The sequence below is a fragment of the Trachymyrmex cornetzi genome, unplaced genomic scaffold, assembly GCF_001594075.2.
Source record: "Trachymyrmex cornetzi isolate Tcor2-1 unplaced genomic scaffold, Tcor1.1 scaffold45, whole genome shotgun sequence".
Classification (NCBI taxonomy): Eukaryota; Metazoa; Arthropoda; class Insecta; order Hymenoptera; family Formicidae; genus Trachymyrmex; species Trachymyrmex cornetzi.
The window spans coordinates 17,680-34,524 of NW_017299289.1; the positions used below are offsets into that span (position 1 = coordinate 17,680).

At 32.1% G+C, this 16,845-nt stretch overlaps 1 protein-coding gene across 1 annotated transcript in view; it reads right to left on the minus strand.

Annotated features, from left to right (window-relative positions):
* Positions 1-786: 786 nt before the first annotated feature.
* Positions 787-16,845, minus strand: part of LOC108764699 (uncharacterized) — a gene marked incomplete at its 3' end in the record, with an annotated part of 19,800 nt that continues 3,741 nt past the window's right edge. The window contains exons 2-6 of the mRNA XM_018513043.1: positions 8,811-9,209; positions 1,905-2,127; positions 1,703-1,820; positions 1,492-1,598; positions 787-957 (exon numbers count right to left, since the gene is read on the minus strand). Of these exons, the coding sequence (XP_018368545.1) occupies positions 787-957; positions 1,492-1,598; positions 1,703-1,820; positions 1,905-2,127; positions 8,811-9,209 (1,018 nt within the window). The remainder of the gene's footprint in view (positions 958-1,491; positions 1,599-1,702; positions 1,821-1,904; positions 2,128-8,810; positions 9,210-16,845) is intronic.

Sequence of the window (16,845 nt, forward strand, 5' to 3'; positions counted from 1 at the left end):
ATGTAGGGGAGCTCACCATGACAGGATAACTTTTACTTTATATATGTTAGTTTGTGTTTGCTCTGAGGAAGGCTAAAAAATGAGTCGAAACATGTAAGCACGTTTGTTGAATAAAGAAGTTTTAAGCTTCATAAGTGTATTATTTGCGCGACGTCTTTTGCGGTTGACTCTTAAAGCCCGTATTCTTTCCAATTCTTAGATAAATAAACACATATTTCTTACTTTTCGACTATGAAATGGGTTTTACATCGATATTATAAAGTTTTATTCGTATGGTAAATATATAAATTTGACGTGTTCCTTATTTTCATAAAACATATACATATATTAAAAACTCATCAAAATCGGAGAGGGACACTTGGTCCTTTGTGAATCGAAAAATTTTGTAACATTTTGCAATTTTCATAACACAGTCAACGAAATATTAATTTTTAAAGATTGCCGAATAAGCATGTATCCGCTTATTGGCTTACCTCCAAATGCAAGCGAGCGGTGGAATATGTAATGGCTCAATGCGGTAAGAGATTTTTTTTCGCTGTTATTTCAATAATACAAAATAATATATTCCATAATTTCCTTTCTCTACTAATAATTTCAATTTAAACAACCATAAAATTGCATTCTGTTTGACTTGATTTCTGCTATCAATCTGCTATCTGATTGCACAGATCTTCCTTGGTTTTTGCCGTCAATCTAATGGTTTATGTGAACAAATTTTTTCGATCTGCTGACATGCTCTCAATCAATTCTGCCAGTCTGCCAACATTCTGCTAACATTTTACTTACCATAGAATTCAAAATCATCTTTAAGCTTCCATTGTAGTGTTTCAGTATCATAATCAGGGTAATAAGTCGCCCAGTTTCTTCCACATATGATTAATTTTTCATCCAAAACGGAATAATTAGAAAATATGATAGAATATTCGGAAGCTATTCCTGCACCTGATGTCCACAAGCCTGCGCAATTAAAAGAAAAATATTTAGGAACATTAATAAAATCCAGTGAATTCTATATGCATACTGGAGCCAGCTTTGAAGGGCGACTAATTGTACTAGAGTGACAGCTATGCAAGTTGAGAGTCTGTTTACTTTTAATATACATTTAAAAAAAAGGTAGACATCCTCGACTCATACAAGTGTCCCTGCACAGTCGCCCACTCTCCATCACATTTACATAAGAAGGCTCACTTTAATATGATAAAGAGCAAGATAGAATTCAAAGATACTTTCGCACCCAACTATACACATTTATGTAATATTTAAATATAAAAGCAGAAATTAACAAAGAAATACTAATTTATTTAATGACAGACAATTTTAAGACTAAATTAATAAATAATTATGAAAGCAATTCTATGATTAATCTAAAAAAATATACATAATAATCTTCTTAGAGAATTATGACATAATGTCTAGTAAATCTCTACCTGTATACTTTTCATATTGTATTAATGAAATGCGTATTGTATAATAACTGTATAATAAAATCACCTGTATAAATATCGTAGATATCAACACTGATTTCAAATCCAATGCCCACAAGAATTAATTTGTTTTTCACAAACGCAGCAGTTATAAATTTTCTTTCAATTGGCATACTAAAACATTTGTAGAAATTATTTTAACAACTAACATACTATTTATTTTATTACTCTTATCATTTATTTAAGAATGCATTAGGATTCTTACATAGAATACTTACATAGTCTCAAGGAACCATTTTTTAGATATCAAGGAGTAACGCCACACATTTTTGTTAAATATATTTGTGTCAAAATTAGAGTTATACCATTCTCCACCACAAAGATAAAAATTGTACCCTAAATAAATTACATAAAATATTGAATGAATAAGATAATATTGTTCTAGATAAAATAAAATAAAGTCAAAAAAAGGCTACATACTTTTTCCAATAAACTGCATTCTGCATCGTAATATATGTTTACCAGTAATATAATTAGCAATATCTTTGGGATATTTAAATGAGGTAAGTTCGAAAAAATCATTACCATCCCAACAATGAATAAATTTTTCAGTGTCATCAGAATCTGTACTTTCACAAGATATAATACTGTGTAGTATTTTTGTTTCCTTATTCTTTAAGATATTTAAAGGAATTGTAAAATCCTGAAAAAAGAAGTGATTTTATTATATAAAATTCCAAGTGGTTAAGAATAACTTTTATTGTAATGAATTATAATATATTAATGCATAATAGAATATAATATAATTTAAATAGACATAGTGTGTTTTTGCACATATTTATTGCAGCCAATCAGAATTTAGCCCTTTATTCGAATTTATCGTTCATTCTTCGGCGGTAATATAAACAAACCTGGTAATTAATATGCAAAATTGTATCCTTAATTCTATTTTTAAATTATAAAATTTGTGATATACCATGTTTTATGTTATTATTCCACAGACTCTATATGTACTACTATACTGCTAACTCCTTAGCATAAACTTATGAAAAATGGGTTCCTAATTTATAGCGGTTCTGCGGATACGTCAAATATTAACCCGAAAGAATGCACTATTATGACTACGTCCTGTATATATCATGTGGTATCATGGACATTTGGCAAACATCTTAGATTCCGTTTATGATTGTCTAGTGCCTAGTGGGATACGTTGAGTGCTTTCTCCATTTGGTCATACAAGTCGTCACAAACATCCTTTTTATCATTATGTTAATTGTAATTATATTATATTATTAATCTCAGGTAATTAATTTTTATTATATTACTTACAATACTGTGCAGTTTTATAATTTTTATTCTTATGTGCTGTTACGTCCAGACTCCACAGTTCTTTTCTTCGCTTAGAATTTTCTCTCGTCATCACCATAAGGGTTATTAACAAGTAATACCGGTAGACTATCTGTATCTACCATAAGAAGTTTCGATAGCTACGAGCCAAATAACGTTTGCCTTTTTAAGCTAGTAATCTACTCGGACACAGTCGTTGGATTAAATATTTGAACCAAGTAACGAATAAAAGAACTTTGTCCCAAGGAACAGAAGAAGTAAATAAATTATAAGGATTATAACTGAAACAGCGGTTGTCCTTAATAAATGACACGTGTGGCTCTAAGTTATCGAACATCCGGCAAATGGTCGATGACGAAAAGTCGTTTTAGACACGTATTCCAATATCTCATTTCACAACCGATATCCTTACTCCTAATCCTACATTAGACTAGTATCATACGCTAGGCCTGCATACGGCAGCACTAATTGGCGAATATATAAAGGAGACTCTTAGCGAACAGCAGTGCAGTTCAAAACTACCTAGCTAGCCGAAACTCTGCCGGTCCGCTATCAGTCAAATTTCAACCACGAACCTTCGCCAGTCCGCGATCCAATCGATTCTAATTGTGATCCGCGACACGATAAAGTTACTCTAGTGTCTCTAAATCGCTTGGGTCCAATCGTCCGCAGGACATCCGGCCACGCAAAGTCAGAAATCACCGAGGTCAGACCTTCAGCAATCGCTCTCAAGTCCGGAAGCTGCTGAGAAGTAGTAAGTTACTCCTTTTAATTAATTACCTCGGGAACCTATAGATCACTCTCTAGCGAAATATTAACCAATTCCCCTCTCAGTCTCTGCACTCTCAATTCTTTTTGCTTCCATAACTCACCTGTCGTCCTTATCCTTCCACATTCATCAATTTCTTCGATGAATCCTATATCCCTTATTTAGAAGTCCGCCTAATCCGCGAACTCCACTCTCTTATTATCTCCCTTCCTCCTTTTTATGCAGAGCCTGATAATAAAACATTTTATTTAACAATCGTAGTGAGTGACTGACCACGCGCACGCCCTTTCCCGCGCGGCTAAACGTCTACGAGTTCAACGGCTAAGGGAGGCCCGTCGGCTCCTGGATGAGGCCTATCTAGAATATCGCGGTGGACTTAATAATAACAGCAATAATAATAATGTTAATAATATTAGCATATTAGATAATCCGAATAACACTCATCATCCAGTCGAAGATCCTCTTCCTCGGTCCCCCTCTCCTGTAATTGTTCATCTCGGCGCAACCCCTCCCCCTCGAACTCTTTCACCTCCCCCTCGAACCCCGTCACCTGCCTTCTCAGACGCTTTAACCAACAAAAAACCGCCTCAAACTCCCGATTCTCTCATTCGGTCCATCCATCCGTCTCCTCGTCTCGTTTCTCCCGCTGATTCAACATCAAGCGTGGAATTCTTAGATGAACTTTCCCCTCACCGTCCTCGCTACTACTTCCATCACGGAGTCCTCGCTGCTACTTCAATCCCTAATCCTTAGCTTCCCTTTTTTCCCAATTTCAAATATCTGCGAAACCCTTTCCCCCGAACAAATTTACCATAAATTTGATAAATGCAGATCGCAATCGCGTCCGAAGTGCTATAAATGGTCAATCACCTGAAGCTCTTATACCTGTTTTCCTTTCCCACTCCCCCCATCCTTTCCTTGTCACAGTAGCCTTTTTCCTAAATTTCTTCCTCCCTTCTTCCAAATTAATTTCCGAACACCCGCGCGCGCACACACACACACGCACAAACACACGTATAGTTATAATACATATACATGTATATATACAGGGTGTATAAAAAGTCCCAGACCCCTTAAATATCTTGAAAAGTAATCATTTTTGAGAAAAATGTTTTATACAAAAGATGTAGGGTTCAAAATGATCCATTGACTGACCTTATCAATTTGACTTTGGATGGTGCCACCAAGGTCAAGTCAAGGTCAAATCGATTTTTTTAAACACCCTATTTTTGATTCTAGAATCTAATAGCTGAGGTCGGGAGCTTTCCAAAACACTATAATAAAGCCCTTTTTCAGTACTTTCAAGTTATGAGAGTTGAAATTTACGGAACCGCCGACATTAGCATTATCTAAGGTATTATGTAGAGATTGCCCAACTGGATTTATTGAGTCATGTATGTATGTGCCCGCGAATGTCTGTACTTCTATCTCCTTCTCTTTCCTACCCTTTCCTTCTCCTTCCTTGCCTTTCCCTCCTACTCCTTTCCATTCCCTCTCTCTTCCCACCCTTTCAACAAAGGTGGAGACTACATAAGCTAGAGATCTCTCCCGTCTAGTTCACTCTTTCTGTGACCTGCGATTGAGAAGGTATACTTTTTCGTGATACTCCATTCTGAGATTGCTTATCGCCACATAGTTATCTTTGTTTATGAAGTATTTATTTAAAATACTTTATAATGCTTACTGAACAGGAGTGTATATCCCTTTTAATGATGCGAGGATGATCGTAGGAGATCTTACGCACATGTGACAGAACTTTTCATTCAAACTTTTAGGAATGAGGACATTGGTTTATCTAAATTGACTGTTATTCGTACTGTACAACGTTTTGAAGAAACAGGTTTCGTAAAAGACCGTAATAGACAAGGTAAACCAGCAATAGCTACAAATCCTGATAAAATATTGAATGTTCTACAGTCTTTTATCGAAGATCCGCGTAATTCAGTTCGCAAAGTTGCACAACAACACGACATCAATCCTATGTCAGTTCATAAAATTCTAAAAAAGGAGAAATTTTATCCATATAAGATCCATCTGGCGCACGAACTATGTGAAGATGATTTTGCTCGTCGCATTGAATTTTATAAAAGTAAAATGTTAAATATCGATAGAAATCTTTTATTTGTACACAACATTATTTTTTCAGATAAAGCTACTTTTGAGCTAATCGAGAATGTAAATCGACATAATTGCAGATATTGGAGTGATGAAAATCCTCATTGGATGTACGAGGCACATACTCAGAATCAGTAAAAAGTCAACGTATGGGCTGGAATTTTAAATGAAGCCATTATTGGGCCTTTCTTTATTAAAGGTAATTTGAACGCTGACAATTACTTAGCCATGCTTCAAGATGAAATAGTTCCGGCAATCCGAAACATCGCTCGTCAAAACTTCAATGACATTTGGTTCCAGCAAGATGGGACGCCACCACACTACAGTTTACGAGTACGCCAGTATCTGAATGAAGTTTTTCCGAATAGGTGGATAGGAAGAAGGGGTTACATTGAATGGCCAGCACAATCGCCTGTTCTAAATCCACTCGACTATTTTTTGTGGGGATATTTAAAGGGAAAAATTTATAATACTAAACCTCGAAATCTTAATGATTTACGTCAACGAATAATAAATATAATTAGAATAATGCCTCGCGAATTCTGTAGAAATGCAATCTTAAGTTTTTATAATCGTCTAGCACATTATCGGACTGCGGAGGGACGCCAATTTAAGTATTTACTATAATATGTAATATTCTTTTAACCCTAGCTCGCCATACTGAGATATGACATAACTAATACAATTTTTCACATTACAATTCAGACTTTAACTTTTTATGATGTAATTTAAGAATAAAATATGTTTGTTTCCTCTTTGTTTATTTGTTTTTGTCTTATTCTAGAGATATCAATTTTCAATGTGATAAGTTAAAAATATGTTTTCTATTCAGAGATATAAAAATAAAACTTGACGAAGTTCCAGATCCCGATGGGGTCTAACCGAGAAAGTAATTAAAAACTGGTGGGTAAGGCGAGTTGGGTTAAAGGAATGACAAATGCTCAAACGAATGACAGTGACAGGAGAGATCTCTAGCTTATGTAGTCTCCAGCTTTGTTGAAAGGATGGGAAGGAGGAAGGGGGAATGGAAAAGAGTAGGAGGGAAAGGTGAGATAGGAGAAGGAAAGGGTAGGAAGGAGGAGGAGATAGAGGTACAGACATTCGCGGGCACATACATGACTCATAAATCTAGTCGGGCAATCTCTACGTAATACCTTAGATAATGCTAATGTCGGCGGTTCCGTAAATTTCAACTTTCATAACTTGGAAAGTACTGATCAAAAAGAGACTTTATTATAGTGGAAAACTCCCCTCACAGCTATTAGATTCTAGGATCAAAAATAGGATGTTTCGTTTAAAAAAATCGATTTAAACTTGACTTGACCTTGGTGGCACCATCCTAGGTCAAATTGATAAGGTCAGTCAATAGATCATTTTCAACCCTACATCTTTTGTATAAAACATTTTTCTCAAAAATCATTACTTTTCAAGATATTTAAGGGGTCTGGGACTTTTTATACATCCTGTATATCGAGTTTTGTAAGCGCAACGAATAGTTGTTAATATTTTATCATTACATATACCCGTTGTTACAAAGACCTTAAGTAAACTTAAATTAATAATTCAAAATGCTTATTGTAAAATTTATAGTTAGCAATAAAAATTAGAATATTTTTTAAATGACATACATTAACTTTCATTCATTTTAAAATTATAAGACCTCACATTCACCCACCGCTCTTCAGAGATCGCACATGGTCCGGTCCTGAGTTATAAGAATTCAGTTCCTTGACTCGAAATTCGGACCGACGTTCGCACTGCTCGTTGGAAACAGGAGTTATAGCGTCCCTTTAGGACGTTGACCCATATTCCAGAGCTATAAAAGGTGCGTTCGACTCGCTCCATCCCTTTCCCGTGGATGCATGCGAGACAAAGCGTCTGCTCTAACGTCCTTCCATGCTTCTCCCTTCTTATCCCTTTCTTTTCCAAACCTAACTACATACATTATTGGAGCTTGGACGTAACAAGGCTATGTATATACAGTTATATTCTCGACAGTTATTCTTAATAGTCTCAAAACGGTTTTCACATTTTCCGATCATCTGATTCACAGAATATGACTATATCTAATGATACGTGTATACAAATCATTTTGTTTCAACAAGAATTATTGTACTCTGTTGAGAAATTGTTAGCAGTGTCATATTGACTGGGATTTTATTATAAGACACGCTAAAGAATAATTGTAAAAATATTTTCTCTTTTTATTGTTTAATTTAGTTTAAAAATGTTTTATTGTAATTAATTTTAATTTCTACATTAATTAATTTTAATGTCTACATTAAGAATGACTCAGAAAGAGTCGAAACATTCATGGTTATGTTTATATGTATGGAAGATAAATAATTAGCAATTAACATTCATCTTAGCTCACAGCCCTTATATTACATCGTTTATTTTTTTATCTTTGTTGGTGTTCAGTGAGTAATCAATATAGAACGATATTTGTGTCGATTTGTGTCAGTAAATGAAAAATACTCCATGTCGAATTGCATCATGAATATAATATATATTTTTAAAAACAAAATAATATAATTAAACAAATTTATGTGTTTAACTTGTTAACATACAATTCTACAATACAATTCGATGATTAATATAATAGCGTTTTCCCTTGGTTGCACTAGTGCACCCTGGGTGCATATTAAAGCCATTGTACACTTATTATGTATATCTAAGTAAAAATATAAGTACTAGTATAATCCTTAATATGAAACAAAATTAGTATTGTAGGAAAATGTAGATAAATATTTATACAAAAATAAAAATTTAGGAAGATTTATGATGCATAGGACATTATTTCTTTTTCACATAAATATCCATATTAAAAACAAAAAAATACGTTCTTGAAAAGTTATTTTGTCATTCTTTAAATTCTACATAAAAACTTCGATAGCAGAGTTTTTAGTCCGGCATATGGCATCAGTCATTTTAAATTCTGTAATTTTGATCACAAATTCTTTTTTAAGAACCCCAAATATTCCTATACACTAAATTTTTTGAAATCTACCTTTTTCTCTGCCCCCAAAAACACATTTTATCCGAAACGGTCTGCTGCTCAAGGAGAAGCTTAAGTGGTATTTCGTATTTAGGATATTATACCATTTTAATATTTACAAAAGTTTTACTTTTGTAAATAATGTGCTTGTACTTACATTATGGTGGTCCATCCATTTATTTGCGACTTCAAGCAAATAAGATTTCGTAGATGTTATATTGATATTCCCAATTAATTTAAGAAAATTCTCCTTTGACAGCTCATAAATTGAATTAAGTGGTAGATCATCGAAACGATCTAAGCAAAATGCTAACGAAACATCTCGGAGAATATTTAAACTCAATTCTTGTGATAACAACCACAAGTTAATTACATATTCTGGTGGCATAAAATATAATTTTTCCTCTATTTTATAGATTAAGTATTCTATTAAGCTATCTACTGCAAATAAAATACTTAATTCTACCAGGCTAGAGAGCCGATCACATTTTTTAATATCCCAACAATTTGTTGTAAAGATATCAATTTTGTCATTGTGAATCCAATCAACAAAATCCTATAAAAATAATAGTTTTTAAATTGTACAATCAGATCTGTATATAAAACTATGTAATTTCTATATACATGCATAATATAGAATAATATCTCGAAAAATATAAAAGACATAGAAAAACATTTTTAAACAAAACTTTGACTGAAGGGATATATCTCTGGTAAAAATTTTAAGAGTTTTATACTATTGTGAATAGTTTTTTAATTAAGACATTTTTCATTGAAAATTTAGAAAATTTTGAAGCATTGTGTGAAAGTAGTTCACAGAACTATTTTCTCTATTCTAAATATAATATTACAAAAGAACTAAGCAACTAAGAGCTAATACACAGTTGTTGTTCATGTACGTTAACAAATCTTCTTTATTCATCCATTCTACATACATTAGGTGGAAATGTATTAGGTTAACGTATATGAATAACAACTGTGTATTAGCTCTTAGTTACCTAGTTTTTTGTAATATTATTTTTAATATAGAGAGCTCGAGATTAATTTATACTATTATCTTTTGTTCTTGTGAAATTATGTTAGGAATAAAACTTTCTTGAAATATATCGTTTTTTTTCTTTAGGAGCGAATATCGTCAAAACTATATGTATTTTCCCTGTAGTAATTTCTCTTGTAAAAAACGGTCTTTATTTTCTCTTAAAAGTTTTCATATATGTGCAAAATTTTGAAATATTAAAAAAATTTTTATTTTACACAATTTCTGAGGAAAAATAAGTTAAACTTTTTTAAATTTTATAATATTTTTTCTTAGATTATGAAATGAAGAATCTTAGGAACCCTAGAATATTTCAAAATTTACATATATAATGAATTCTAAAAATGATAAGCAGTGGGTTTTTCACGAGCACCGACAGCAAGAGTAGACGCGGCGTTGCACCACTTATTTCTATGTTAAAACGAGTTTAAATAATCTAGAGACCAAGCACACCACAGTGACGGAACGGAACACATGAGTTGCCATCACGAAAGTCTATTCGAATCGATCGTAATCACGGATTCTCCCGGGATAGCTATGAGTGATAGCAACCTATCAAAAATGATCCAAAGCGAGCATGGGTAAATCACTAATTAGATTATGGTTAAGCACAACAATTAAAGGTATATCCACACAAACTTGCATAGCCGCATAACCATATGCATAAAAACGTGAACCAATCACATGGCTAATATAAGCGACGCCATATTGGCTCATAGCATGTACATATGGCACGTGCATAATGTTGAAATTTTTATGGTGTATGAATAAACGTGCATAAACACATAATCGTTTACGTAAGGAAATGAACCAATCACATACTTAATATAGAAAATATTAATTGTGTCGTGTAGAACAGAAATATAGCATATGCATAAGCAGAAAATTTCATATTGTTGAAATTTTTATGTGATGCGTATGCAGAGCCGATCAGCCAATGAGATGCTTATAGAACAGTATTTGAGAATTACTTTATATACTTGCAGTAGTATTTTGTAGTCGCGACAGATTTGTTAACCTGAATAGAGTCGTCAAACGATAAATATCTCGGTTTGCAGGGCAGAATGACGCTTTTTTCTGTCAAATTCTTTCATTTTGTGTAAAAACGCTAATGAGATAATTTCATCGAAGTTGAAGCAGAGGAGTAATTATTCTCAATGATTACCTACATAAATACACACAGGACAGCATTTTATATTTCTTAAATAGAAAGTCATGGATGATCAAAATCAAGATCTTACATATGAATATTGTGAAGAAGACACTGACACTACGTTGATTGATCTTGTTAAAAACTTTCCTTATCTTTATGATAAAAGTCAGACAGATTTCAAGAATACACGAAAAAAGGATTTTGCATGGTTGGAAATCTCTTCTCTTTTAAAATTAACAGGTAATTTTTTATATAATTAAACATCTCTATATGATTTTTCTAATCTTTCTAATCTTTCTTTTAATGTAATTTTTGTGTTTGTACATTAGTTACAGATTGTCAAAGTAAATGGCAAAGACTTCGAGAAAAATTTTCTCGTGAAAAGAAAAAAAGGGAATTAGAAAGTCGTAGTGGCAGTGCAGCATGCACAAGATCTACATTCTTATTATATGATCAAATGAAATTTTTAGATTGTTTTGTCAAAACTAGAAAGTAAGTTTAACTATTATCTTAATTTTAAGATAATCTAAATTATATATATGTTTTTATTTATATATAATTAATATGATATTTATAGAACTTATTCGAATATTACATCAAAAGGCACATATTTTACTACTAAGCCAAAAAATACTCTGAAATATGTAACACATACAGTCGCATCTGCAAACAGGTAAATATAAATCTTTAGTAACATAAAAGTTTTATTTTGTTTGCAAATTAGAAATAATTTTAAGAGCTTTACAGTTAAATAAATATTCATACAAATAATTGTATACATTATAAATATACACATATATGTATATATATTTTATATATACATATTTATAATACATATAATAGCTATTATAATATTATCTCTTTTTTTTAGTAATCCTATTTCATCTGACAATGAGTTGCCGAAACCATTATCATTATCGTTACCATCACGATCCTTGTCTTCATCTTCGATTTCATCCCAATCTTTGTTGCAATTTTCTGCTGCAACCTTATCTCCTAATACTGATAAATCATGTATACCATCAATACAATCACGTATGAAAATTATGCTTGAAAATAAGGAAAATAAAGAAAATAAGGAAAATAAGATAAATGAGAATAGAAAATATAATAAGAGGAAGATAACAGAAGAGACAGATGAAATAGAGACATCAATTAAGAACTTATCATCTATTGTAACTCAACATATTTTACAAAAACCAAAAATGGACGAAGATGATCATTTTTGTCAAAGTATTGCGTATCAGTTACGCAAAGTAGAAGAACCACGAAAAACTGAGTTAAAGGGACAGATAATGAAAATTTTATACCAGTTATAAAGGTAAATTTTTATGATTTTATTTTTTATATTAAAAAGTATATTTAGCTCGATTGACACTAGTCATTTTATTTGTATCTTTCTAGAAAAATACGTTTAATGGATAAACACCCGATTCTACAGCCGCAAAACATTTATATATATACTAGAAATGGACAAAGTGGGTGCAAAGTATAGAAAGTTTTACTGGTATTCTTGGCAACAACATTATTTAACATTTTTTATGATTAGTCATACATTAGTTTTGTTTCTTTTTCAAAGTCTATTATCTATACATTAAGATATTTTTCATTTTATAAGGTAATGTTTAATTGAGTCGATTCTCTATCTTGAAACAAGGTGAAAATTTCTAAAGCGAATTTATTAGAATACTTACAATTTCATTGATAAATATCGAGTAAATTTGTTCATTTTAATAATTTTTATCTTGTTTAAAGATACAGAATTAACCTCCTGAATTAACAGTATTTTAGTTTATCGCCTGTGCAATTGTCAAACAAAGACTATTCTAAGACAACTAATTTAATTCCGAAAATAATATATATTGTGACAAAAATTTTTGTGATAACAGTTAGTAATTAAAAATATAGTATAAGTATAAATTTAATAATATAAGTATGCTATCAAATGTTTTATTATCCAAAATAATTAAGTATGAAATTTTTGTTGATTTATGTTGAAAAAAAATTTTTGATAATTTTAAGTTATTGCGTATAAGACTGAATATATATACAGTTCACTTTTTAAAAGTTTTAAATTTGTTAAAACAAAAAATATAGAATCAAACTAAATACGCTTGTCACTCTTATATGATTAGCTTATAGGTAATTTAAGTTGCTGCAAATAATTTGTATTTCTATATTTTCTATGATAAAATAATAGAAGATAAAATTAAGTACATATTTTAGAATATTATATTATTCATACAGTAAATCACTATTAAATCCTTCATGTACACGTTCATATTGCCATGTAACTTCGCCTTCAGGTGATAATAAATATTTAGTTAAAGTTTCTCGTTGTTCATAGGCTTCACGAGTTGCTCTATGTGCACTAGTAGGTCTTAAACCTTCAATATTTGGCATTTCATCTCTCCATATTCCTGGAATTATTCTTCTCATATCATCTTCATGGTCAATAAAATTTGATGAGCAATAAGTTTGTTCACAAGCAGGCTGTTTTGCATTTTCCGTCATTAAAAAATTATGCAAAATTATACATGCCGTGACTATTCGATCTACTGTTGACAAATAAGTTTGTTCACAAGCAGGCTGTTTTGCATTTTCCGTCATTAAAAAATTATGCAAAATTATACATGCCATGACTATTCGATCTACTGTTGACAGATAAGCACATATTGGACGACGAAGTATTCGCCATCTTGATACCAAAATGCCGAAAGCATTTTCAATGACGCGTCTTGCACGTGACAAACGATAATTAAATATATTTTTATCATTACTTAAAAATCTACCAGGATATGGACGCATTACATTTTTATGCAATTGAAAAGCTTCGTCACCAACGACAAAATAAAGCAAGTCTATATTCGATTGAGGTAATTTTCTAGTTTCATGAGATATGTTGAGTGTTCCATCATACAGTGCTTTTCCAAATACCGATTTAGATAATACTCCAGCATCACAATCACTGCCAAAAGCACCCACATCAACTAAAGTAAACTTATACTCATGGTCACACATGGCCATAAGCACTATACTAAAAGTTTTCTTATAATTAAAATATAGACTTTCAGACTTTGGTGGTGCTTGTATCTGGATGTGTTTACCATCTATTGTTCCTATTGTGTTCGGAAAATTCCAATTTTGCCAGTATCCTGTGCTTATGTTTTTCTATTCGTTTAATGTTGATACCTTAAGGACGTTCTCCGAAAAATCCATTTTCTTTAGATTTTTCTGAAACTTACAGAATAAGCTTGTTTTAGTGTTCTGAACATATATACTTTGAAGCTCAGTACTCGTTGCGGGATTAAAAATCGAGATATTCCACTTCAAAGTTGAAACGTTTAACACAGAATCCCTATCTAAAGCTTATTCGAAAGTGGTTTTTTATTCACTGTAAACAAAGTTTTCTTTAGAATTTTTTGAAACAAAGAGACATAAAACTTGATATTACAAGGAATAATATGAAATTTTCCTGAATATGCCTTCCGGTATTTATATTTAAGAAATCATTTAACAAAGTAAGTAGCTCGGCTATTTTTTCAACCGGCGGCAGTAGCGAAGGCGAGAGGTATTGACGACTTGGCAACGTCGCGTCGTATACGCTCAACACGTGACGCGTGACAACACAAATAACCTCGTACTTTCTCAGGGTAGCGATCACGTAATTTCAGCAAAAAATTAATAAGATGCAATACCCGAAGCAGGGCAGACACTATCCATAACCTTACTAACACAACACAAAGCACAGAGCGAAAAGGCAGCGTTGCCGCATCGCACGGAGTGACGCAGTAGGATCATTTTTACACTTCTGCGCACACGGTGATAGTCAACTAATATTTTCTGTGTGTAGGGGCGATTGTGTGGACGCGAGTAAACTTTAGGTTGAGCACAACTGCAGTCGGAGAACGTCCTTAAACAATATTAACATTATAGTGAATATCGGAACCTGTTATCAGAACTGCTTATAAATAAATCAACTAAATACAAGAGCAATATAATTACAGTCAAATATAGCTCGAGCGGATTTGCACTGACCTAAGTTGGATTATTAATCTATTGATTGACGTTACACACATGAGCCGGTATTAATAGTCAGTCTTTATTTCGAGACAGTTAATGTTTTAAGATACTAATATAATCTCTGATTGATCTTAAGACTGTACTTAAATATAAGACTTAAATATAAGACTGTACTTAAACAGTCTTAAATATAAGAATCAGTTGTAAATACCAGCCATATTTTATCAATAATAGAACATACAATGTCATTAATCCAACCCAGGTGATCGGTACAAATTCGACCTAAAAATGCTATCGGATGTTCGAAATAATCAACATGTAAATAAATTTATCTCACAGAAATATGACTGCGTGCCAATTACTTTCAGATTAGCAACACAATCAATCTGAAATACTATATATATAATAATCCCTTCAAATTTAATTAGATCGTTGGTGTGATGCTACTAATATTTTAACATCTGTAAATAATTTCATTACAAAATCAATTGATTGATACCTTAAGATATTCAGTGCCCAATACATTTGAAATTATTTCACATGTTTCTCGAATCACAGAATGTGCAGTTGATAATCCAACACGGTATGCTAACGCTATGGACGTCACTTGATCACCCGATGCAAGATATCTACTTTCGCATGAAAAAATAACATTATCAATAGAGAAAAATTTATATCAAATTATATTCAGACTATTTTACCTGAGTGTCATAATAAGACGTTGCTCTGGAGGCAATGCTCGCCAATTATTTTTTTGCAAGTAAGGTCGTACTTTTGAAAGTAATAAGTTAAAAGTATCTTTATTCATCCTAGTATATTTAAAAAATATATCTACATCATATTTCAATTCTTGAAACAGATGCATAAAATCTCCTTAATAAGATCTCATATTATTAATGGGACGAATCCACCATCTTCTTTTATATCTTCTTAAGAAACGATAACTTTTTTTTCTTAATATCATATAATAGTAAAGTTGTAACAGCAGTAATGTATAAGTTGCATATAATACATGTTCATCTTCATTCATGTTAATGATTTTAACATATGCCTTTTACAAATTTTAGAACGATTATTTAGAATACTTCTACCACCTCAAATTAATTAATCCTGGAATTAATCGAACAAATGTTGAATGTAAGCGACTGACGTGTCATTGAAAAATAACAAAATAATTTATAGCGAATACAAAAATAATACTTCACAAAAACTGTGTACATACATGCTACAGCAAGTGATATCTATTAATTTTATATTCGTTATAATCTGTTTACAAAGAAGCTAGTATTTCCTGTAACACTGACGAAGCAACTAAAGTGGTTAAAAGTTCTTATTTAATTAAAACTTATTCGACGCATATATTCAATCAAAACGAAAGAATCTGACAAAAAACGCAATAGCAGTTAAACCTCATGAAACAAGTTATCAAGGTTAGTTTCTGTATGCTTATGCATACATTATGCATTTGTCTAGATCTTATTGTGATTATGATTATGCATATGGTTATGCGGCTATGCAAGTTTGTGTGTAGATATACCTTAAGACGCGAATTAAGGAACGCTTCTATTTGACAGAGAAATGTCGCAAATTCGTCCCGAGAAAGCGTACGCGACCCGACGATTTTCTTTAGATGCGTTTTAATGTTTTAAACTGCGACCTCTTACAAATCCCCAAAATCAGGCGCAGCTGAAGGAATAAAACACGTTCCTCTTCCTTTTATGGCAAGTCGCTCTCCAATTATTAACTTAAATGTACCAATAAGAATCTGGTATAATGCATGTCTCAATTTCAGAATTGCTTTCTTATCATATTTACAACAAAGTTCTTGCGCTTAAGTTTGAATTCGTTAGTGGCTGTCTATGGCTGTGTTCCAAAATTGTTTGTCAGCGCTGGCAGTACTGCCAACACCGTTCCAAAAATCATCGTAGCACGCTGTGGCAGTGCTGCGAGAGGGTAAAGACGTCATTAATGTTGTCGTCA